Source organism: Chiloscyllium punctatum, chromosome 8, assembly GCF_047496795.1.
Source record: "Chiloscyllium punctatum isolate Juve2018m chromosome 8, sChiPun1.3, whole genome shotgun sequence".
Lineage (NCBI taxonomy): Eukaryota > Metazoa > Chordata > Chondrichthyes > Orectolobiformes > Hemiscylliidae > Chiloscyllium > Chiloscyllium punctatum.
In genome coordinates, this window is record NC_092746.1 from 45,335,676 (window position 1) to 45,358,389 (window position 22,714).

The following is a 22,714-nucleotide window of genomic DNA, read 5'->3' on the forward strand; positions in this document are numbered from 1 at the left end:
TCCCATCATCATCCATGTGCTTATCCAAGGGTTGTTTAAATCTCCCTAATGTAGCTGAGTTAAGTACATTGGCAGGTAGGGCATTCCACGCCCTTACCATTGGAGGACCTGTACCAAAATTGAGAGAGCTGTCATAAAGATGAGTTGAGAAGCTGTCTAACATATTCATTATCATAGAATTATGCATTTCAGTCAATATTGCAGATTCCTCTAACACATTCATTGGCATATCCTGTCCCACTGCAACAGTAGTGGCAGCACTGCATTATATAGTTGGAATAGAAGTCCCCAGTGCTGATTTTGGAATATACAACATCTCATTACATCAGATCAAACGTGGGGAAGTAAACCTCTTTCAGCTGCCCTTTTCATCTTAGGGGACTTCAATTTTGTTAACAAGACTAATGCGTTGTATACTAAGTCCATATGAATACCAACTAACAATATCTTCAGCAACCTTTTATATATTTCTAAAATGAAGCTGACAGGTTATTGATTTCATCAGAAGCATTCATCGAATGATTTTTTTATTTACTTGGATGTTGGTCTACCACTAGTTGCCATAGTTTCACTAATGATAAAATGGCATTGAAGAACAATAGCCTCTTCCTGAGCAAAAAAAAAACAAGATAAAACAAAGAACTGCGGATACTGGAAACCTGAACAAAAACGGAAATCACTGGAGTAACTCAGCGGGGTCTGGTATCACTTATGGAGAAGAAGCAGAGTTAATAAATAAGGGGCAGTGATCTTTTCGTCACTAAAACCTTGTTCCAACGTCCAATTGTTATCACGTGACTTTCGTTAATCGTGTGAGTGGCCAATGGTGTAACAGTACTGACTACGGCAATTGTGATTAGCTTAAACAGCGACCAATCATCACAATCAAGGCCATTGTCCCGCCCATCTGTCAAGGTCCAACCAATAGAAATCTAGAGATTCCCAGCACCGAGTGATGGTTCGCTGTGAGCGATGTCAGTCAGGGTGGCAGTTGGCTCCTGGCTCGCGATGAAGATTCTCCGGTGGCTCCTGAAGGGCCGGAGTTCAGCCCCGACCCCGACCCCGACCCCGGCTCCGGACGCTGCCCCTAGACAGCTCGAGCATTTCTCTAAGTTCTCGCCATCGCCGCTCTCCATGAAACAATTCCTGGACTTCGGTAAGAGAGAGGTTGAAGCGCTGGAAGGTCCTGCATTTATTCCACTTACCGGGATGTGGGCAAAGAGCAACCTGGTCCAGCGTCTGGCTGAGTCCTAGCACCCAACCAGATCCTGTACTCCCTCCACACCCTGGATCACCAGATCCTGTACTCCCTCCACACCCTGGATCACCAGATCCTGTACTCCCTCCTCCCCCTGGATCACCAGATCCTGTACTCCCTCCTCCTCCTCCTCCTCCTCCTCCCCCCCCCGGATCACCAGATCCTGTACTCCCTCCTCACCCTGGATCACCAGATCCTGTACTCCCTCCTCACCCTGGATCACCAGATCCTGTACTCCCTCCTCCTCCTCCTCCTCCTGGGATCACCGGATCCTGTACTCCCTCCTCCTCCTCCTCCTCCCCCTGGATCACCAGATCCTGTACTCCCTCCTCCCCCTGGATCTCCAGATCCTGTACTCCCTCCTCACCCTGGATCACCAGATCCTGTACTCCCTCCTCCTCCTCCTCCTCCCCCTGGATCACCAGATCCTGTACTCCCTCCTCCCCCTGGATCACCAGATCCTGTACTCCCTCCTCCCCCTGGATCTCCAGATCCTGTACTCCCTCCTCACCCTGGATCACCAGATCCTGTACTCCCTCCTCCTCCTCCCACTGGGATCTCCAGATCCTGTACTCCCTCCTCCTCCTCCCACTGGGATCTCCAGATCCTGTACTCCCTCCTCCTCCTCCTCCTCCTCCTGGGATCACCGGATCCTGTACTCCCTCCTCCTCCTCCTCCTCCCCCTGGATCACCAGATCCTGTACTCCCTCCTCCCCCTGGATCTCCAGATCCTGTACTCCCTCCTCCTCCTCCCACTGGGATCTCCAGATCCTGTACTCCCTCCTCCTCCTCCTCCTCCTCCTGGATCACCAGATCCTGTACTCCCTCCTCCTCCTCCTCCCCCTGGATCACCAGATCCTGTACTCCCTCCTCCTCCTCCTCCTCCTGGATCACCAGATCCTGTACTCCCTCCTCCTCCTCCTCCTCCTCCCCCCCCTGGATCACCAGATCCTGTACTCCCTCCTCCTCCTGGATCTCCAGATCCTGTACTCCCTCCTCCTCCTCCTCCTCCTCCTGGATCACCAGATCCTGTACTCCCTCCTCCTCCTCCTCCCCCTGGATCACCAGATCCTGTACTCCCTCCTCCTCCTCCTCCTCCTGGATCACCAGATCCTGTACTCCCTCCTCCTCCTCCTCCTCCTGGATCACCAGATCCTGTACTCCCTCCTCCTCCCCCTGGGATCACCAGATCCTGTACTCCCTCCTCCTCCCCCTGGATCTCCAGATCCTGTACTCCCTCCTCCTCCTCCTCCTCCTGGGATCTCCAGATCCTGTACTCCCTCCTCCTCCTCCCCTCCCTGGATCACCAGATCCTGTACTCCCTCCTCCTCCTCCTCCCCCTGGGATCACCAGATCCTGTACTCCCTCCTCCTCCTCCCCCTGGGATCACCAGATTCTGTACTCCCTCCTCCTCCTCCTCCTGGATCACCAGATCCTGTACTCCCTCCCCCGGATATCCAGATCCTGTACTCCCTCCTCCTCCTCCTCTCCCTGGGATCGCCAGATCCTGTACTCCCTCCTCCTCCTCCCCCTGGGATCACTAGATCCTGTACTCCCTCCTCCTCCTCCTCCCCCTGGGATCACCAGATCCTGTACTCCCTCCTCCTCCTCCTCCTCCCTCTGGATCACCAGATCCTGTACTCCCTCCTCTTCCCTCCAGATCACCAGATCCTGTACTCCCTCCTCCTCCTCCTCCCTCTGGATCACTAGATCCTGTACTCCCTCTTCCTCCTCCCTCTGGATCTCCAGATCCTGTACTCCCTCCTCCTCCTCCTCCCCCTGGATCACCAGATCCTGTACTCCCTCCTCCTCCTTCTCCCCCTGGATCTCCAGATCCTGTACTCCCTCCTCCTCCTCCCCCTGGGATCTCCAGATCCTGTACTGTCCCCTCCTCTCCCTGGATCTCCAGATGCTACACTCCCTCCTGCACCCCCAGAATCTCCAGGTCCTGTACTTCTCTCCTTTCCTGTAATTTCCCCATACACAGTTCTCTCCCATCTTCTGTGATCCCCATTTCTCTATCCCTTGTATTTTCTCCTCTCACCATGGATTTGGAAACCTATGCATCAATCTGTGGAACTGTCCACTGGTGTGATCCTCTCCAAAAGACGTAAGAGCAGAATTAGGCCATTTCGCTGATCAAGTTTGCTCCACCATTTAATCATGCCTGATATAGTTCTCAACACATTCTCCTGCTTTCTCCCTATAATCCTTATTCCTCTTATCAATCAAGAGCCTATCTATCTCAAGTGTCTTAAATGCACTTGAAGACTTGGCTTCCACAGTCCTCTGTGCAATGAATTGCACAGTTTAACCATCTTCTGGCTGAAGACATTCCTGCTCATCTCCATTCTAAATGGATGTCTCTTCATTCTGAGGCTGTGCCCTTGGGACTTAGACTCTTTTCCTAGTGGAAACATCTTCTCCATACCCACTGTATCCAGGCCTCTCGGTAATTTAGGTGGTACAGTGGCTCAGTGATTAGCACTGCTGCCTCACAGCACTAGGGTCCTGGGTTTGCTTCCCGCCTGTCTGTGTGGAGTTTGCACATTCTCCCTGTGTCTGTGTGGGTTTCCTCCGGATGTTCTGGTTTCCTCCCACAATCCAAAGATGTGCAGGTTAGGTGAATTGGCCATGCTAAATTGCCCACAGTGTTAGGTGCCTTAGTCAGGGGTAAATATAGGGTAGGCGAATGGGTTTGGGTGGGTTTCTCTTCAGAGGGGCGGTGTGGACTTGTTGGGCCGAAGGGCCTGTTTCCACATTGTAGAGAATCTAATCTAATCTGTAAATTTCAGTCCGTTTCCCCCCTCACCTTCTAAACTCTATTGAATACTGACCCAGGGTTCTTAACGACTCCTCATATGACATGTCTTTCACCCCAGGGTCATTCTCGTAAACATTCTCCATACTTCATCTAAAGTTGGCACATACTTCCTTAGATACAGGGCCCGAAATTGCTCACAATGTTCCAAATTCCTTATTTCCCTGGGGAAGTGTTTGGCTGAGTTGTGGAAAAATCTTATTTCTCTTCTTTAGAAGAAATTCTCTGTGTGCCCTGAATCTGTTCCACATTCTATTGATTTAATATTCACTCTTGCTATTCAAAATGAGGAGGACCCAGTCTACTCCCACCCTTCAGATGTGAGGTTACTACATTTGTTAATCTAATATAGAATCTGTGCATTTTTTAACGAACCATCTGTTGGGAGTGTGCCATGAGTTTTGAGATCTGCAACTGCTCATCTCTATACTTAGATGCCAAAAGGTATGGTGCTGGAAAAGTACAGCTGGTCAGGCAGCATCTGAGGAGCAGGAGAATCGACGTTCTGAGCATAAGCTCTTCATCAGGAATGAGGTTTGTGGGCCAAGGGGGCTGAGAGATAAATGGGAGGGGGTGTGGAGCTGGGGGGAAGGTAGCTGGGAATGTGATAGGTCGATGAAGGTGGAGGAGAAAGTGATAGGTCAGAGAGGAGGTGGAGCAGGTAGGTTGGAAGGAAGATGGACAGGTAGGACCATTCAAAAGGGCAGTGCCAAGTTGGAAGGTTGGGACTGGGATAATGTGGGGGCGCAGGAAATGAGGAAACTATTGAAATCCACATTGTTCCCGTGTGTTTGGAGGGTCCCAAGGCAGAAGACAAGGTGTCGGTGGTTAGGGTTTGGCGATGGAAAAGGCCCAAGATTGAATTTGGTTGTTTTCGTTGATGTTTTGGTTTTTTGTCATTGCTACTGTTTGCAAATAGCACAATATAAAATGGCACTGCTTATCCGTTTGGCAATGGCTAGCAGCTAATGAAGGTATTTTCAAATACCAAGTTAGCTCCATTTTGAGCATGCTGCTGTACAAGTACCTTGGCAGCTCAACTGAGGCTGCTAACAGTAATATAGATTATATTGTTCATGTTTACATGCTGACCTTGGTATGATCTAGTGTTCTTTTGTAAAGTGACGTGCAACTTTGGGTTCTTTGCATTCTTGGCTGTGACAGGCTCCATATTTAGCTGAACTGTGTGCTCAGCAAAAGTTGCTGCCAGGCTTTACAGGCAGTACATGTTTGTTTGTTATATTTGAGGCCACAGTGTTAAGAATATTTAAGAATTATGTGTCTATTTCTAATGTATCTTATCAGGTTACTACAAAACCAAAACCCTGTCTGCAAAAATGACCCTGGGCTTCCAGTTGCTTGCCACTTCAACACACAACACTGTTCCCTGGCCAGCATCTGTCTCAGGCTTGTTGCAGTGCTTCAGTGAAGTTCACTGCAAGCTGAAAGAATAGCACCTCATTTTTCTACTTGGGGACCCTTCAGCCTTCTGGACTCAATATCAAGGTCAACAACTTCGGGCTTCAGCTCTCCCATGTCCTTACCCCAAGCCTCAACACCAGGCCTTGTTATCTCACAGTCTGCTATTACACACAACCTATTGTTAGCCACTAACAGACCCCATTAACAGCTATTCACCCTTCTAGCCAGATCGTTACCTCTCCTTTGTCTGTCCAACTGTTCTTTTCTCTCTTGGGGCTCTATCCCCACCAATCGTTTACTCCTTACCTCCTCCTCCTCCCACCGTATCTTCTGCGTGGATGTGTGGACACCGGCGCGTGCGCAGAATGATGAAAACGTCAGTGCATGAATGGAGATTTTGGCACGCACATAGGCAAATGTCCAGAATGAAGCATGTGAACTGATCCCCCACTGGAATCGCGCTATTGCCAACATGGGTAAGCGTTCTCCAAAATAACGTTCCCTAATTCTTCAGCAATGTTATAGCTAAATTGTGCTGCCAAAACGCGTATTTTGCCAGAACTACCTGTATCAGTGAATACCCCACTTATAATGAAGGGAAGGTCTTTGATATTGCAACTGATATTGCAGCCGAGGATAGTAATCTGAGGAAATTCTGAAGAAATTCCTAAGCCAGAATAACTGGCCTTCAACCACAACCATCTTCCTTTGTGCCAGACATGACTCCTACCAGCAGAGAATTATCCCTTTGATTCCCATTACTAGGCCTCCATGATGCCACACTTGATCAGCTGTGGCCTTGATGTCACAGGCAGTCACTCTCACCAAATCTCTGGAATTCACCTTTTGTTTTGTTCATGTTAGAACTAACTCTGTGATCAGGTCAGGAGCTGAGTGACACTGATGGAAACCAAACTGATTGTCACTGAGCAGGTTATTGCTAAGCAAGCACTGATGACACCTTCCATCACTTTGCTGATGAATAGACATATTTGGAACAACTACAGAGAATGCTGGAGAAACTCCGTGGTTCTGAAGAAGAGAATTTCAGACTCAAAGTATTATCCCTGTTTCTCTCTCCACAGATGTTGCCAGATTGTTGAATTTCAAAATCATTTTCTGTGTTTATTTCAGATTTCCACATCTGCAGTATACAGCCTTCGATGGTAATTGGATTTGTCCTGACTTTTGTGTACAGAACATTCATGGAAAATTTTCTATGTTGTCGGGTAGATGCCAGTGCTGTAGCTATACTGGAACAGCTTGGTGGGTGGCGTGGTGAACTCTGGAGCACAACTGTTCAGTCCAATTGCCAGAACGTTGTCAGGACCCATGGCCTTTGCAGTATCCAGTGCCTCTAGCTGTTTCTTGATACAGTGTAGAGTGAATTGAATTGGCTGAAGCTTGAAATCCATGACGTTGGTGATCTTTGGAGGTGAAGATCTGGACACCGGGGGTGGGGCGATGGAGGGTGGTCTCTCTGTTCTGTGAGCAGTCAGTAAGCACTCACAATCAGTCTGGTTCTTTAAGACTTCATTCTTTATTTCTTTATACGGTGCGGTACAGAGCATCTGGAAACACAGAGGTTGTGTACTTCCGTATTCCTCGGAGGAGCTGCATACATTGCTTAAAACAAAGACATTTTTATACTTTTCTTAAAGAAAGGTACAGGCCATGATCACATAGTACATTCAAACAATTACCAGTCAATACACAATATTACTTTATTTGACAGTTACTTGATCCAGTGATATTTCCTGGGAACCAGCTTTGTTTCCCAACACTCAGGCCACCCTTACATCGGTAACCAAGTTTAAAATCACACAACACCAGGTTATAGTCCAACAGGTTTAATTGGAAGCACTAGCTTTCAGAGTGCTGCTCCTTCATCAGATGGATGTGGAGTAGACAATTGTAAGCCAATGAATTCATAGCAAAAGTTTACAGTGTGATGTAACTGAAATTATAAATTGAAAAATAGCTTGATTGTTTGTTAAGTCTCTCATCTGTTAGAATGTCCATCACAAAACATTTTTTAAAAGTTACATTCTCAGGTTAACTGTAACAATTGGTGTCAGCCAGATAAGATGTTGAAGGTGTTAGCCCCCTGTGTTCTGTTGTCATTATGGTCCAGACAACAGAACACAGGGGACTAACACTTTTCAACACATTATCTGGGCTGACACCAATTGTTACAGTTAACCTGAGAATGTAACTTTTAAAAAAAGTTTTGTGATTTATATATGAAGGAAGTGAAACTAACATGGTCATTCTAACAGATGAAAGACTTAACAAACAAACAAGGTATTTTTCAATGTATAATTTCAGTTACATCACACTGTAAACTTTTGCTGTGAATTTTGTGTCTTACAGTTGTGTACTCCACAGCCACCTGGTGAAAGAGCAGCACTCCGAAAGCTAGTTCTTCCAATTAAACCTGTTGGACTATAACTTGGTGTTGTGTGTTTTGTAACTTTGTACACCCCAGTCCAACCCCAGCATCTCCAAATCATCACTATTCGAGCCTTTGCACCTGCATCTGAAGGTCAGTTTGGATGGCCAGTAATGTCCTATCCAGTCTAGTTATTTATATACTGTTAAGGGAGCATTGTCTGCTAATCTTTATTGAAGTTGACTGTGGTTAGTCAATTATGCAACTGTCGCAGAATTGTCAATTTGCAGCCTAAAAGCCATTTTATCATGTTATTTGCATCGAAAAGCCATTTTATTGCCACCTAAGTTATTAGGAACATCTGTTTAGCAGTTGTTCCTGACAACAACTAGTACTTCAGCCTGTATTCAGGTTTCAGGTCTTCATAGGAAATCAAGATCCACTTGATACTTCTGATAAAGATTGTTCCAAATGCTTTACTCTTACCTTTTGCACTATGTGCTGGACTCTTTCATATTGAGGATGGGTTCCAGTGAGTTGTTTAAGTGCCCATCACTGTTCGTGACTGGAGGTAGCAGGACTGCTGACTTTAGATCTGATCCTTTGGCTGTAGAATTCCTTTGATCTCCCTATCACTTGCTGTTTTGGCTGTTTGTCACACAAGTAGTCCTGTTTTGTAGCTTTATCTGGTTGTGACCTGGCATAATCTTTGTGATGTAAAGTCTTAAAAAAAAGAAAATGAAGAAAAAAATGGACGGCACGGTGACACGGTGCTTAGCACTGCTGCCTTACAGCGCCAGAGACCAGGGTTCAATTCCCGCCTCAGGCGACTGACTGTGTGGAGTTTGCGCATTCTGCCCGTGTCTGCGTGGGTTTTCTTCGGGCGCTCCAGTTTCCTCCCACACTCCAAAAATGTGCAGGTTAGGTGAATTGGCCATGCTAAATTGCCCATAGTGTTAGGTGAATGTAGGGGAATGGTCTGGGTGGGTTGCGCTTCGGTGGGTCGGTGTGGACTTGTTGGGTCGAAGGGCCTGTTTCCACACTGTAAGTAATCTAATCTAATCTAATCTAATCTAATCTAATCTAATCATATTTAGGTATGTCTGCTGCTGCTCCTGTCATGCCCTTCTGCACATTTCATTGAACCAGGGTTGATCTCCTCGCTTGATGGTGATGGTTGAGTAAGGGATGTACTGGGCCATGCAGTTGCAGATTGTGTTGGAGTTCAATTCTGCCGCTGGTGATGGCCAACATTGTCTCATGGATGCCTGGTCTTGAGTTAGCAGATCAGTTTGAAATCCATTCCATTTAGCATGGTGATAGTAGCATACAACACGAAGGCCATTTTGTGTTATGGATTGTCACAGAGTAAATAAATGTTCAGTTTTGTTAATGCTGATTGAGGGACAGTTATTGGCTAGAACATGGTGACAACTTTCTTGCTCTTCTTTAGATATTAACATGGGATCTTATATGTCTGTCTGAGACAGCAGATAGGGTTTCATTTCATGATCTCATCTGAAATATGTAACCTTCACCAGTGTAGCACACTCTCACTGGCACACTGAGCAATCAGTCTGTAATTAAGGTAGCAACTCAATATATATGAATTTGATCAGATGATAAGAAGGGAGGATGGAGAAACAGCTCTGGGGCTGAGAGATAACTGTGTGGAACAGTGAGAGGTGCTTACTTTGTAGAATGGTGTTGAGGCAAGAAGATACTGGTTCTGGCACTTTCAAGTGTGCAGATATACTTCTCTTTACAAACCTTCACCTGGAATTCCTTTTCTAAAAGACTTTCCTAATTCCCTGCTGCAACTCTTGTAGGAAATCAATGGAACCACAGGATTTTCGCCAAAGCCAGGGGAGGAGATTGGGAGAATCCTGCTAAAATTGCAGTTCCACCCTAAAGCCTTGAAATACCTTGTGCTGGATCTTTTGAGAGGGAAGGGTATAGGCAGTGATACATTGCCAGATAAGCACCAGCAACCTATTATGTAATACATATTAGGTTGGGGAGTTCAAAACTAGGCAGTATATTTTTAAAACGAGAAAGATTTAAGAGACCTGACTGGCAACATTTTCACACAGGCAGTGATTCATATGTGGAATGAACTGCCAGAGAAAGTGGTAGATGCAGGTACAATTGCAGCATTTAAAAGACATTTGGACAGGTACATAAATAGGAAAAGTTTAGAGAGATGTGGGCTAACCTCACGCAAGTGGGATTAGTTCAGTTTGGGAAACTTGGTTGGCATGGGTGAGTTGAACTGAAGGATCTATTTCCGTGCTGTCTGACTCTATGATTCTATAACAAGATTGAGAGTATTCTCAACTTGATGACATGAATCATCTTCAAAGAACTGTTTAGTGGTCATGCTTGCCGATACAGTTCTGGACAGATACATCTGTGGCTGGAAGATTGGTGAGGATGAAGAGAAGTATGTTTTTCATGTTCTTGGTTCCCTCACCATTTGCCGCAGACCCAGTCTAGGAGATCTGTCCTTTAGGGCTTGACCAGCTCACTCAGTAGTGGTGATGTTGAGCACATCTTGAGTACTCCAGAGTACTTTCTGTACCCTTGCCATCCCCCATGGTTCTTCAATGCTATTCAACATGAAGGACAACTGAGGTAGAGTGGCACATGGTGATCACAAGAAGGTTTCCTTGCCCATGTTTAACCTGATATCCTGGAACCTGGAGACAATGCTAAAGACTCTGAGGGCAACTTCTTCGCACCTTTCTATTACTATGCCACCACCTCTCTGGGTCTATCCTACTAATGGGACAGGACATACCCAGGAATGCCGATGATGTGGGACATTGTTTGTAAGTTATGATTCAATGAGTATGACTATATTAGGCTGTTGCTTGAGACCGCTCTCTCAATGTTAGCTTCTTCCAATTTTGGCAAAAGCCCCCCCAGAAGTTATTCAAGAGGACTTTGCAGGGTCATTGTGTTTGTCATTGTTGTCTCCAGTACCTTAGTCAATGCTTTAGTTGTTGCTGGATCCATCTGGTTTAACCCATTTTTTTCCTGAATACTTTTTAGAGGTCAAATAAGCTAAATGGCTTGCTAGGCCATTTGAGATGGCAATGAAGAAAACCACATTACTGTGGGTCTGAAATCACATGTAGGCCAGATCAGGTTAGGCCTAAAGGGCACAATGACAATTGACATTGGTTCCATGGTCATCATCAGACTTTTACTTGCAGATTTCTATAAAATTTCAATTCTACCATCAGCCTTGGTGGGATTTGAATGCAGGACCACAGAATATTACCTGGGTCTCTATATTATTAATCCAGTGACAATTCCATTAAGTCATCACCTCCTGATCACCTGTGTATTCTTTTGCACATCATTGTGTGCCTGATATAGTAAGATTAAATTAAGAATGCTTGGTAGATCACCATCTTGTAAATATTGAGGGTATTTTATACAGGACTTCTCTTTTCAATTTTCCCTTATCAATCTTGTAATTGAAGGCATAACTTGATCTTTGACAATCTATACAGTAATCTTGATCAAAACACTTTTGCTGAAGACTTGAATAACGCTATTTACCTTAGGTACCAGAAACGGTTGTGAAAAGACCTCTTTCATCTTTCTACGACAAGAACTTCCAGTACGGCTTTCAAATATCATGAAGGAAATCAACATACTTCCAGATAATTTGCTGGGAACTCCATCTGTTCAAACTGTTCAAAGTTGGTGAGTGATGAGAAAAATAGGTCAAGTATAGTAAAATGTTTTTATTTGACTTTAGATTATAGTGTACTATTCAAGAGAGTGAATTGAGTGACATTGTTTTGTGGACAGATTTGACATTAATCAGCACTATGCTTCTCAATATCTGAAGAAAGGGATGTGAAATGTGAACTCTGCTTTCTCTCCACAGATGCTGCCTGACCTGCTGAGTTTTTCCAGCAATTTATGATTTTGTATATGCTTCTTATACTTTGATTGATTTCTCACAACATGTTAATTTTTCTGTATAGCAGAGATGTCACTGGACTGGTAATCCAGGAAATGGGCTCAGATTGTAGATGGTGAAATTGAATTCAGTAAATATCTGGAATGAAAATCTAGCCTAACCAATCTGGAGGTCTACCACTAAGGAAGTCTACTGTCCTTACCTGATCTGGCTTACATGTGACTCCAGACCAATAGAGTTGTAGGTGACTCTTAGCTGCCTTCTGAAATGGCCTAGCAACTCACTTAACTGTATTAAAATTCTACAAAGTCTAAACGAAGGAATGAACCAAATGGACCACCCAGTATCCAACTAGGAATCAATAATAGCAATAGCCCTGTCAACCCAACAGGGGATTTATACCAAAATTGGGTGGTTGTCCCAGGGATTGCTCATGCAACAGTCTACCATTGTCATTATCACAAAATTATACTTTTATAGATGCCATGCAACACAATTACCATTCCTGGATGTTTCATACCGGACTGGTAAGACAAGCACAGTTGAGATGGCAGCATAGAGGTATACAGTTGGGAAGGAATTAAACTAGAATTTCTTAACATTGAACCCGACCTCATGAAGTTTCACGATATCAAGCTAAACATAGGCAAGGAAACCTCTTGCTGATCATGACCCACTGCTTTCCCTTGACTGATGAATCAGTGTTTCTTCATCCAGGGAAGTTATTTGGGTGGAACTGAGAAATAAGAAAGGGATGATCACCTTATTGGGATTGTATTATAGACCCCTGAATAATCAGCGGGAAATTGAGAAACAAATTTGTAAGGAGATCTCAATCATCTGTAAGAATAATAGGGCGGTTATGGTTGGGGATTTTAACTTTCCAAACATAGACTGGGGCTGCCATAGTGGTAAGGGTTTAGATGGAGAGGAATTTGTTAAGTGTGTGCAAGAAAATTTTCTGATTCATTATGTGGATGGACCACTAGAGAAGGTGCAAAACTTGACCTACTCTTGGGAAATAAGGCAGGGCAGGTGACTGAGGTGTCAGTGGGGGAGCACTTTGGGACCAGTGACCATAATTCTATTAGTTTTAAAATAGTGATGGAAAAGGATAGACTTGATCTAAAAGTTGAAGTTCTAAGTTGGAGAAAAGCTAATTTTGACAGTATCAGGTAAGAACTGTACATGTATTTGGAAAGGCCAGGACTGATTAGGGATAGTCAACGTGGCTTTGTGCGTGGGAAATCATGTCTCACAAACTTGATTGAGTTTTTTGAAGAAGTAATAAAGAGAATTGATGAGGGCAGAGTGGTAGATGTGATCTATTTGGACTTCAGTAAGGTGTTCAACAAGATTGTGGGTGGCACAGTGGTTAGCACTGCTGCCTCACAGCACCAGAGACCCGGGTTCAATTCCTGCCTCAGGTGACTGACTGTGTGGAGTTTGCACATTCTCCCCGTGTCTGCGTGGGTTTCCTCCGGGTGCTCCGGTTTCCTACCACAGTCCAAAAATGTGCAGGTTAGATGAATTGGCTATGCTAAATTGCCCATAGTGTTAGGTGCAGGGTAAATGTAGGGGAATGGATCTGGGTGGGTGCGCGTTGGTGTGGACTTTTTGGGCTGAAGGGCCTGTTTCCACGCTGTAAGTAATCTAATCTAATTCCCCATGGGAGACTGATTAGCAAGGTTAGATCTCACGGAATACAAGGAGAACTAGCCATTTGGATATAGAACTGGCTCAAAGGTAGAAGACAGAGGGTGGTGGTGGAGGGTTGTTTTTCAGATTGGAGGCCTGTGACCAGTGGAGTGCCACAAGGATCGGTGCTGGGTCCTCTACATTTTGTCATTTACATAAATGATTTGGATGCGAGCACAAGAGGTACAGTAAATAAGTTTGCAGATGACACCAAAATTGGAGGTGTAGTGGACAGCGAAGAAGGTTACCTCAAATTACAACAGAATCTTGACCAGATGGGCCAATGGGCAGAGAAGTGGCAGATGGAGTTTAATTCAGATAAATGCGATGCTTTCTTTCATTGGTCAGAGTATTGAGTACAGGAATTGGGACGTCATGTTGCGGTTGTACGAGACATTGGTTATGCCACTGTTGGAATATTGCGTGCAATTCTGGTCCCCTTCCTATCAGAAAGATGTTGTAAAACTTGAAAGAGTTCAGAAAAGATTTACAAGTAAGTTGCCAGGGTTGGAGGATTTGAGCGACAGGGAGAGGCTGAACAGGCTGGGGATGTTTTCCCTGGAGCATCGGAGGCTGAGGGGTGACCTTATAGAGGTTTACAAAATTATGAGGGGCATAGATAGGATAAATAGACAAAGTCTTTTCCTGGGGTCGGGGAGTCCAGAACTAGAGGGCGTAGGTTTAGGGTGAGAGGGGAAAGATATAAAAGGGACCTAAGAGGCAACTTTTTCACACAGAGGATGGTACGTGTATGGAATGAGCTGCCAGAGGAAGTGGTGGAGGCTGGTACAATTGCAACATTTAAAAGGCATTTGGATGGGTATATGAGTAGGAAGGGTTTGGAGGGATATGGGCCGGGTGCTGGCAGGTGGGTCTAGATTGGGTTGGAATATTTGGTCAGCATGAATGAGTTGGACTGAAGGGTTTGTTTCCATGCTGTACATCTCTATGACTCTATGACTCTAACTTTCAAAAGCTGATTGGGGGCAGATGTTCACAGGTAAAGGATCGGCTGGAAAATGGGAAGCCTTCAGAATGAGATAATGAGAATCCAGAGACAGTATATTCCTGTTAGCAAAGGCTGGTAGGTATAGGGCATGCTGGGTGACGAGAGAAATTGAGGGTTTGGTTAAGAAAAAGAAGGAAGCATATGTCAGGTATAGACAGGATAGATCGAGTGAATCCTGAGAAGAGTATAAAGGCAGTAGGAGTAGACTTAAGAGGGAAATCAGGAGGGCAAAAAGGGGACATGAGATAGCTTTGGCAAATTGGGTTAAGGAGAATCCAAAGTGTTTTTACAAATGCTTTAAGGACAAAAGGGTAACTAGAGAGAGAATAGGGCCGATCAAAGATCAGTTAGGCAGCCTTTGTGTGGAGATGCAGGAGATGGGGAGATACTAAATGAATATTTTGCATCAGTGTTTACTGTGGAATAGGACGTGGAAGATATAGAATATAGGGAAATAGATGGTGACATCTGAAAAGGCAAGGACTAATTAGGGATAGTCAACATGGCTTTGTGCGTTGGAAATCATGTTTCACAAACTTGATTCAGTTTTGTTACTTCAACAAAGAGGATTGATGAGGGCAGAGCGGTAGCCGTGATCTATATGGACTTCATTCAGGCTTTTGACAAGGTTCCCCATGGGAGACTGGTTAGCGAGGTTAGATCTCATGGAATACAAGGAGAACTGGTCGTTTGGATACAGAACTGGGTCAGAGATAGAAGGCTGGAGGCCTGTGATCAGTGGGATTCCACAAGGATTGGTGCTGGGTCCACTACTTTTGTCATATATATAAATGATTTGGATGTGAGCATAAGAGGTGTAGTTAGTAAGTTTGCAGCTGATACCAAAATTGGAGGTGTAGTGGACCTCAGTTAACTCAGATTACAATGGGATCTTGATGAGATGGGCCAATGAGCCAATGGGCTGAGGAGTGGCAGATGGAGTTTAATTCAGATAAATGTGAGATGCTGCATTTTAGGAAAGCAAATCTTAGCAGGACTTGCTGAATGGTAAAATCTTAGGAAGTGTTGCTGAACAAAGATACATTGGAGTGCAGGTTCTTAGCTCCTTGAAAGTAGAGTTGCAGGTAGATAGGATAATGAGGAAGGCGTTTGGTATGCTTTCCTCTCTTGGTCAGAGTACAGAGGAACCTCGATTATCCGACCGAGATGGGTGGGCACTATTTTGTTCAGATAATTGATTATTCACTTAATTGATTCAACTTCTCTCCTCTGGGGCTCAGAGTTTCCTGAAGTTTCCTTTCTCCTTGCTGCCTGCCTTGCTCCCTCTCTATGTCTCAGGGTTTGTTTCTGAGCACTTTACACTTGTGTGTAAAGGACCTGCAGTATTGCTGAAGCCTCCACACCGCGCTGCCCCCCCATCTGTTTAATGGGATTGACACAGTGACCACTTGCAAAATCTGCTCCCCCCTCAGGAGACTAGGCAGCAGCACACTGCGCACGATCCCCCGCACCTGTCTGCCACTCCCTTCCACTCCCACCCCCTCCTGCTAACTGCCCCTTCCCACCATTCGCCCCCCCCCATCTGTGCCCCGCCCCCGATTGTCCTCAACCTCATTCGCCCCCACCTCTCCATCTGCCCCTACGACCTGTGTGCGCCCCCACCCAGTGTCCGCTTCTCCCCGTCCGCTCCTGCTGACCACTACCCCATCCCCCCCACGCCAGGGCAGTCAGACTGGACATCAACAGTTAGACTGCTGCTGTCTTTGGAAGGTGAGTCTCAAAACAGCACACACACAGCTACACACACGAGCGCACACACACAGCTACACACACAAATTTTTACTGCAACGTTTTGACAGGTTCCATCTTTGCCCTGTACAGGACAATGTTGGAGAGATTATCTGTGGAAGGAGGGTTTAGGGTACACCCCTTTGTAGAACTCCAGGAAAGTGTGGGAAGAAGTTCCTCTTTATTGAGTACAGGACATTGGTTAGGCCACTTTTGGAATATTGCATGCAGCTCTGGTCTCCTTCCTATTGGAAAGATGTTGTGAAACTTGAAAGGGTTCAGAAAAGATTTGCTAGAATGTTGCCAGGGTTGGAGGAATTGAGCCGTAGGGAGAGGCTGAATAGGCTGGGGCTGTATTGCCTGGAGCATTGGAGGCTGAGGGGTGACCTGAAAGAGGTTTATAAAATCATGAGGGGTATGGATAGGGTAAATAGACAAAGTCTTTTCCCTGGGGTGTGGGAGTCCAGAACTAGAGGACATAGGTTTAGGGTGAGAGGGGTAAGATATAAAAGAGACCTAAGGGGCAACTTTTCATACAGAGGATGGTATGTGTATGAAATGGGCTGCCAGAGGAAGTGGTGGAGGCTGGTACAATTGCAACATTTAAAAGGCATTTGGATGGGTATATGAGTAGGAAGGGTTTGGAGGGATATGGGCTGGGTGCTGGCAAATGGGACTAGATTGGATTGGGATATCTGGTCAGCATGGACGAGTTGGACCGAAGGGTCTGTTTCCGTGCAATACATCCCTATGACTCTTTGACTCTATGTTGAATAGCACTTGAAGGAAGTGTGGAGAGTGGCAAAGAAAGTACCCTGGATGAAAGGTTTCAGTGTCCATTACGAAGAGTAAATTGGTAGTTTTATTACTGACCATGCTGGTTGAGTCTAATAGAGCATACTTACTGGACTGGGTATGCACCAGGTGGAGATGGAACTATCAGGAAGGAAAAATCTAGTTCAACTTTTCTTCACCAATGTCCATGACAGTATCAGCAGGAGTGAATATGCTAAAGTCTTTGAAGAAATAAAATCCTGTTCTCATGTTGAGAATAACTTCTACCACCATGCTAACTGGGACAGACATCTCAAGATCGGTCTTTCATGAGATGTGTGGGGGTCAGCATTAGCAAAAATGTATTCAAGCACAATCTGTAACCTTACAACCTCCATTTTACCATTAACATCAGGCTGAGTGATCAACCTTGCTCCAATAAACATCACAAGATTGCATGCCTGGAGTAGCATTAGACATACATAAAAATGAGACATTAACATGTGATGCTATACTACAGGACTATTTTCATGCCTAACAGTGGAAGCAGCATGCAATAAACAGTTATATGCAATCCCAATAGATCAATCAAATCTCTGCCCTCCTACCATATCAAGTCATGAATGGTAGTGGACAATTGAATAACAACAGATTGTCTACAAATATCCCCATCCTCAATGATGGGAGAGCACATCACATAAGTGCGAAATACAATGCTGAAGTTTTTGCATCCATCTTCAGATAACGAAGACATTCTTTCTGCCATTTGAGAAAATGATCAGGCAAGTGAATTAAGCAAAAAAGGACAGACCATTGCAAAGTAAGTTGGCAAGTAAAATGCAGGAAACGTGTAATTCACTGTTGTCACATAAGTTAGAAAATCTGCAAAGTTCCCCAAGTTACCTGACTTTTGTACATTGATTGATATAATGTATGGACCAGGTTTCTGCACTAAGCCAGAATCACTATTTATTATAAGTAATTAGACTCTAGCTGCAGGTAAAATGTTATATATATCAACATATAATACTTATAATTGAAACTAATCTGTTAATAAATTTCCCCTTACGTGCACACAGACAGACAGGATAAAATAGATTATGGACAGAGGGGAGATAAACTAGAAAGACAGTTCAATAGTCTTTGTTCTCAGGTGCTGTTCTTGAGGCCATTCTTATGGCCCTCTGCTGGCCAACACTGTAATTGCCTTTTGGTTGTTTCTGGTTCCTTCAATAAACTGGTAAGGGACAGAAGGTGGCTCATTTTGTTATAAAAAAGAAAGCTTTGACTTATCGATTAAAAGTCACAACTGACAACAACTGTACAGGAAAAATAAACTTGGTTTCTTCATGTTTACACTAAGCTTTGACTGCAGAGAACAGAATGACTGCTTCTAAGCTAGGAAAGAACTGAACACTTTGCTCACACTGCAACTTGTTTCTAGCTCCAAGCCGTTCAATTACCTGAAAACTGTTCACATAGTTTTCGGCAGTCATAAAGGTCTCTGTCATTGATAATTGGTTACTAGTCCACAGACAAGTCAACTACTCATTACCAACAAAGGCTGCATCACCCTTGGCTCCAAATCATCAACAATGCAACCCCAATTTCTGCTTCTAGCAGTTGTTTACTATAATTGAATGGTGTCAGGTTACTTCTTTTTAAAGACTTACACTATTCTTGACAAAACACCTCTTTAAGTTTAAAAAAAATGTTCTTTCTCATTTCAGTTCCCAATTTTTAAAAAGACATGGTTGATATCCATAAGATTTTATAGTTGTGGGATTTAGGCTACTGGCAGAGTACAATACTGGGATTTAGAAACGTACCCAGACTGTTGTTTATATAATTGTGTATTTAGTATTTTTAATGAGAATCTAATACTAGGGGCCATCTACTTAGCTGTAAATTAATTTAATAGAAATTTATTTTTAATTAAGTAGGCACTAGAGGGTAAAATGGCAGTCAGTGGGGTAGTGTTGCCTCCCAATAGATCAATCAAATCTCTGCCCTCCACCATATCAAGTCATGAATGGTGGTGGACAATTGAATAACAACAGATTGTCTACAAATATCCCCATCCTCAATGATGGGAGAGCACATCACATAAGTGCGAAATACAATGCTGAAGGGTCTCCACCCTTCAGGCAGTCTGCCTGTATTCCTGATGAAGGGCTTTTGCCCAAATTTTACTGCTCCTCGAATGCTGCCTGAACTGCTGTGCTCTTCCAGCACCACTCAAATCCAGAATTTGTTAGATACATCCATGAAGCTTTCTTGAAGCAATATATAATAATCAACGAGGGAAGGGACCAAATTGGACCTGGCATTGGGGAGTAAGCCCAGCCAAGTGATTGAAGTTTCAGTGGGGGAACATTTTTGGAATTGCGATCATAATTCTGTAAGTTTTAAGTTATTTATGGCTGAAGATAAGAATAGCGTTTGAGTGAAAGTTTTAAATGGGGGGAAGACTAACTTTAGCAACATTAGGCAGGAACTGGAAAATGTAGATTGGAGGGCTGTTTGAGGGCAAATCATATCTGTGATGTGAGAATCTTTTAAAGGTCAGTTGATTAGAGTACAGGACCAGAATGTTCCTGTGAACATTAAAGATAAGAATGGCAAAATTCAGGAATTTTGGATAACAAGAAAATTCATGAGCTTACTTAACAAGAAAAAGGAGGCATATCTTAGGCTGGGGAAACTGAAGACAGATTCTTTGAAGAATAAGAAGAAAGCTGGAAAGAACTTAAAGTAGGATTTAAGGACAGCTAAAAGGGGCCATAAATGTCTTTGGCAAACAGGATTAAAGAAAATCTCAAAACACTTTATATGTAGATAAGGAGGAAGATGGTAACTAGAGAAAGGATAGGTCCACTCAAGGACAAAGGAGGGTGGAACTGGAAGAAGTGAGTGAGCTTTTTAATGAATACTTTTCATCAGTATTCACCAAGGAGAAGGATTGTGAGTCTAGAGAGAGATATGTTGATATTGGAGGAGGTGTTGGGTGTTTTGAAAAGCATTAAAGTGGACAAGCCAACAGGACATGATGAGATCTATCCCAGACTACTGAGGCAAGGGAGGAAATTGCTGGTGCCTTGAATGAAATCTTTATATCCTCTTTAGTCACAGGAGATGCCCTAGAGGACTGGAGAATACCCAATGTTGTTCCTTTGTTTAAGAAGGGGAACAGGAATAATTGAGGAAATTACAGGCCAGTGAGCCTTACATCAGTGGGAGGGAAATTATTGGAGAAGATTCTTAGGGACAGGATTTACTGAGGTTTGAAAAATATAGACTTATTAGCATTGGGCAACATAGTTTTGTGTGGAAGAGTCATGTCTCACAAAAGTTTTTGAGTAAGTGACACAGATGATTGAGAGCAAGGCAATAGGTGTTGTCTACATGGACTTTAGCAAAGTCTTTGACAAGATGCCTCATGGCAGGCTGATATAGAAGGTGGAGTCACATGGGATTCACAGTGAGCTGATAACTGGATACAGAACTGGCTTGATCGCAGAAAGTTAAAAATCACACAACACCAGGTTATAGTCCAACAGGTTTATATGGAAATACAAGCTTTTGGAGCGTTGCTCCTTCATCAGGATCATAGGACACAGAATTTATCGTAAAAATATAATTTACTAAAAAATTATAGTACAAAGGTTGATTGATTGGTACAAAGAATCTGGGAGCTGTGGATAGTGATAAGGATTGCCGGAAGATAAAGCAAGATATAGATAGGCTGGAGATTTTGGTGGAAAAATGGCAGATGCAATTTAATCTAGACAAATGCAAAGTTCTGCATTTTGAAAGGTCTACAACGGGACAGAAGTATACAGTAAATGGCTGAACCCTTCGAAGCATCAACGTATGGAGAGGACCTGGTATACAGGTCCACAGTTCCCTGAAAGTGATAACACAAGTGGTCAAGAAGTCATTTGGCATGCTTGCTTTCATAAGTCAGAGCATAGAGTATAAAAATTGGCAAGTCATGTGCACCTGTATAGAACTTTGGGTTGGTCACATTTAGGATATGGTGTACAGTTCTAGAGTGACACGACCAGAATGATGTTGCAGCTTTGGAAAGAGCACAGAAATGGTTTACCAGGAGATTGCCTGTTTGGAGGGTATCAGCTATGAGGAGAGATTGGATAAACTTGATTAGTATTCCCTTGAACATTGGAGGTTGAGGGGCAACTTAATAGAATTTTACAAAATTATTAGAAGCATGAATAGAAAGAATACTTTGAGTCTTTTTTTCCAGGGTAGAAATGCCAATTACTAGGGGATATAGGTTAAAGGTAAAAAGGGGAAAGTTTAGAGGAGATGTGAGAGTTAGGTGTTTTACACAGAGGATGATAAGTGCCTGGAATGCACTTCCAGAGGAGGTGGTAGGCATCTTGACAGACCACCTGGAGGCAAAAGGTTTTTTGTTTCAAAAGCATCATGTGTTGGCACAGGTTGATAGGCTGAAGGTGTTCCTGTGCTGTACTGTTCTTTGTTCTTTGTACTACAGTTAAGAAAATTTTAAAGAAAAATGTTTCAGTTGACTTATATAGATCACTCAAAAACATATTAATCTTGTATTAAAGCAAAGTTTGACCTTAGCAGCTACACAAAATATTGAAAAATATAAAAAGAAATAAAACTGATGAGTGGCCTACTAGATTGTGCGGAATTCTTTATTCTCTTGGCATTGAACATAGGGGAAAATAACAAAATCTTTCAATTATCTGACAAGAAAAATGATACTGAGTATGACATTTTAAAACCTATGTTGTTGTGCATGAATTTTAGATGCTTTGTGGTTAAACCTTGTGAGTGAATGAAGTGTTAGCCTTCTGTTCATAAACATTATGGTATTGCTGCAGAGTCGACAAACTTTAAAGTACTATCGATAGTTTGAGACTCTCTCTTTCCTCAACCTTCTCTCTTCTGTCCCCATCCCCTCTCACTCCTCTCCTCTCTCATTCCCCCTATTCACCCTCCTCTCTCATTTCCCCCCTCTCATTTTCCCTCCCTGCTCTTTCCCCTTTTGTTTCAGCTCTCTATTCCCCTCACTCTTTCTCCCCCCTTTTCCCTTTCCACTCTTGCACCCTTCTCTTTGTTACGTTTGCCCACCCTCTCCCCTCTTTCCAATGCCCTCCCCTTGCCTCACTGTTCCCTGCTCTTCCATCTCCCTCACCTGTCCTCTCCTTCCTCTCCTTCCTCTCCTTCCTTCCTTCTCATCCTCCCCTCCACTCTCTTCCCCTTCCACTCTCCCCTCCCCCTCCTATTTGTCTTCCTCTTTCTCATCCCACTCGTCTCTCTTTCCCTCCCCTCTCTCTCTTATCTCTTCCTCTCCTCTTCCTGTTTCCCCAGTCCCTGTTTTACCCCTTCTCTCAGCCCCCTCGTCATCGCTGTCTCCCTTTCTTTACCCTGTCCCCTTCTTTCTTTCTCCTCCTGCTACTTCTCCCCTCTCCACTCCACCCTCTCTCTTCCACTCTCTTCCCACTTTCTTCCCCACTCTCTTCCCTTTCTCTTCCACCTTCTTTCTTTTACTTCCCTTCTCTTTCCGTGCCCCTCCTCTCTGTTCCCTGTATTCTCTCTTCCTTTTTCTTAACCTTGGTTTCTCTTTTTTTGCTTCCCACTAATCTTCCTGTCTTTTG

General features: G+C 44.0%; 1 protein-coding gene across 2 annotated transcripts in view; it reads left to right on the plus strand.

Annotated features, from left to right (window-relative positions):
* The first annotated feature begins 971 nt into the window (after positions 1–971).
* The window catches only part of pdk4 (pyruvate dehydrogenase kinase, isozyme 4), a 77,629-nt gene continuing 55,886 nt past the window's right edge, over positions 972–22,714 (plus strand). The window contains exons 1-2 of one of the 2 annotated variants that reach the window (XM_072575454.1): positions 972–1,156; positions 11,469–11,610. In XM_072575454.1, the coding sequence (XP_072431555.1) occupies positions 973–1,156; positions 11,469–11,610 (326 nt within the window). In that variant the 5' untranslated portion in view covers position 972. Of the gene's footprint in view, positions 1,157–5,361; positions 5,978–11,468; positions 11,611–22,714 lie in introns of those variants that run through there. The other variant, XM_072575455.1, reaches the window with a different exon arrangement.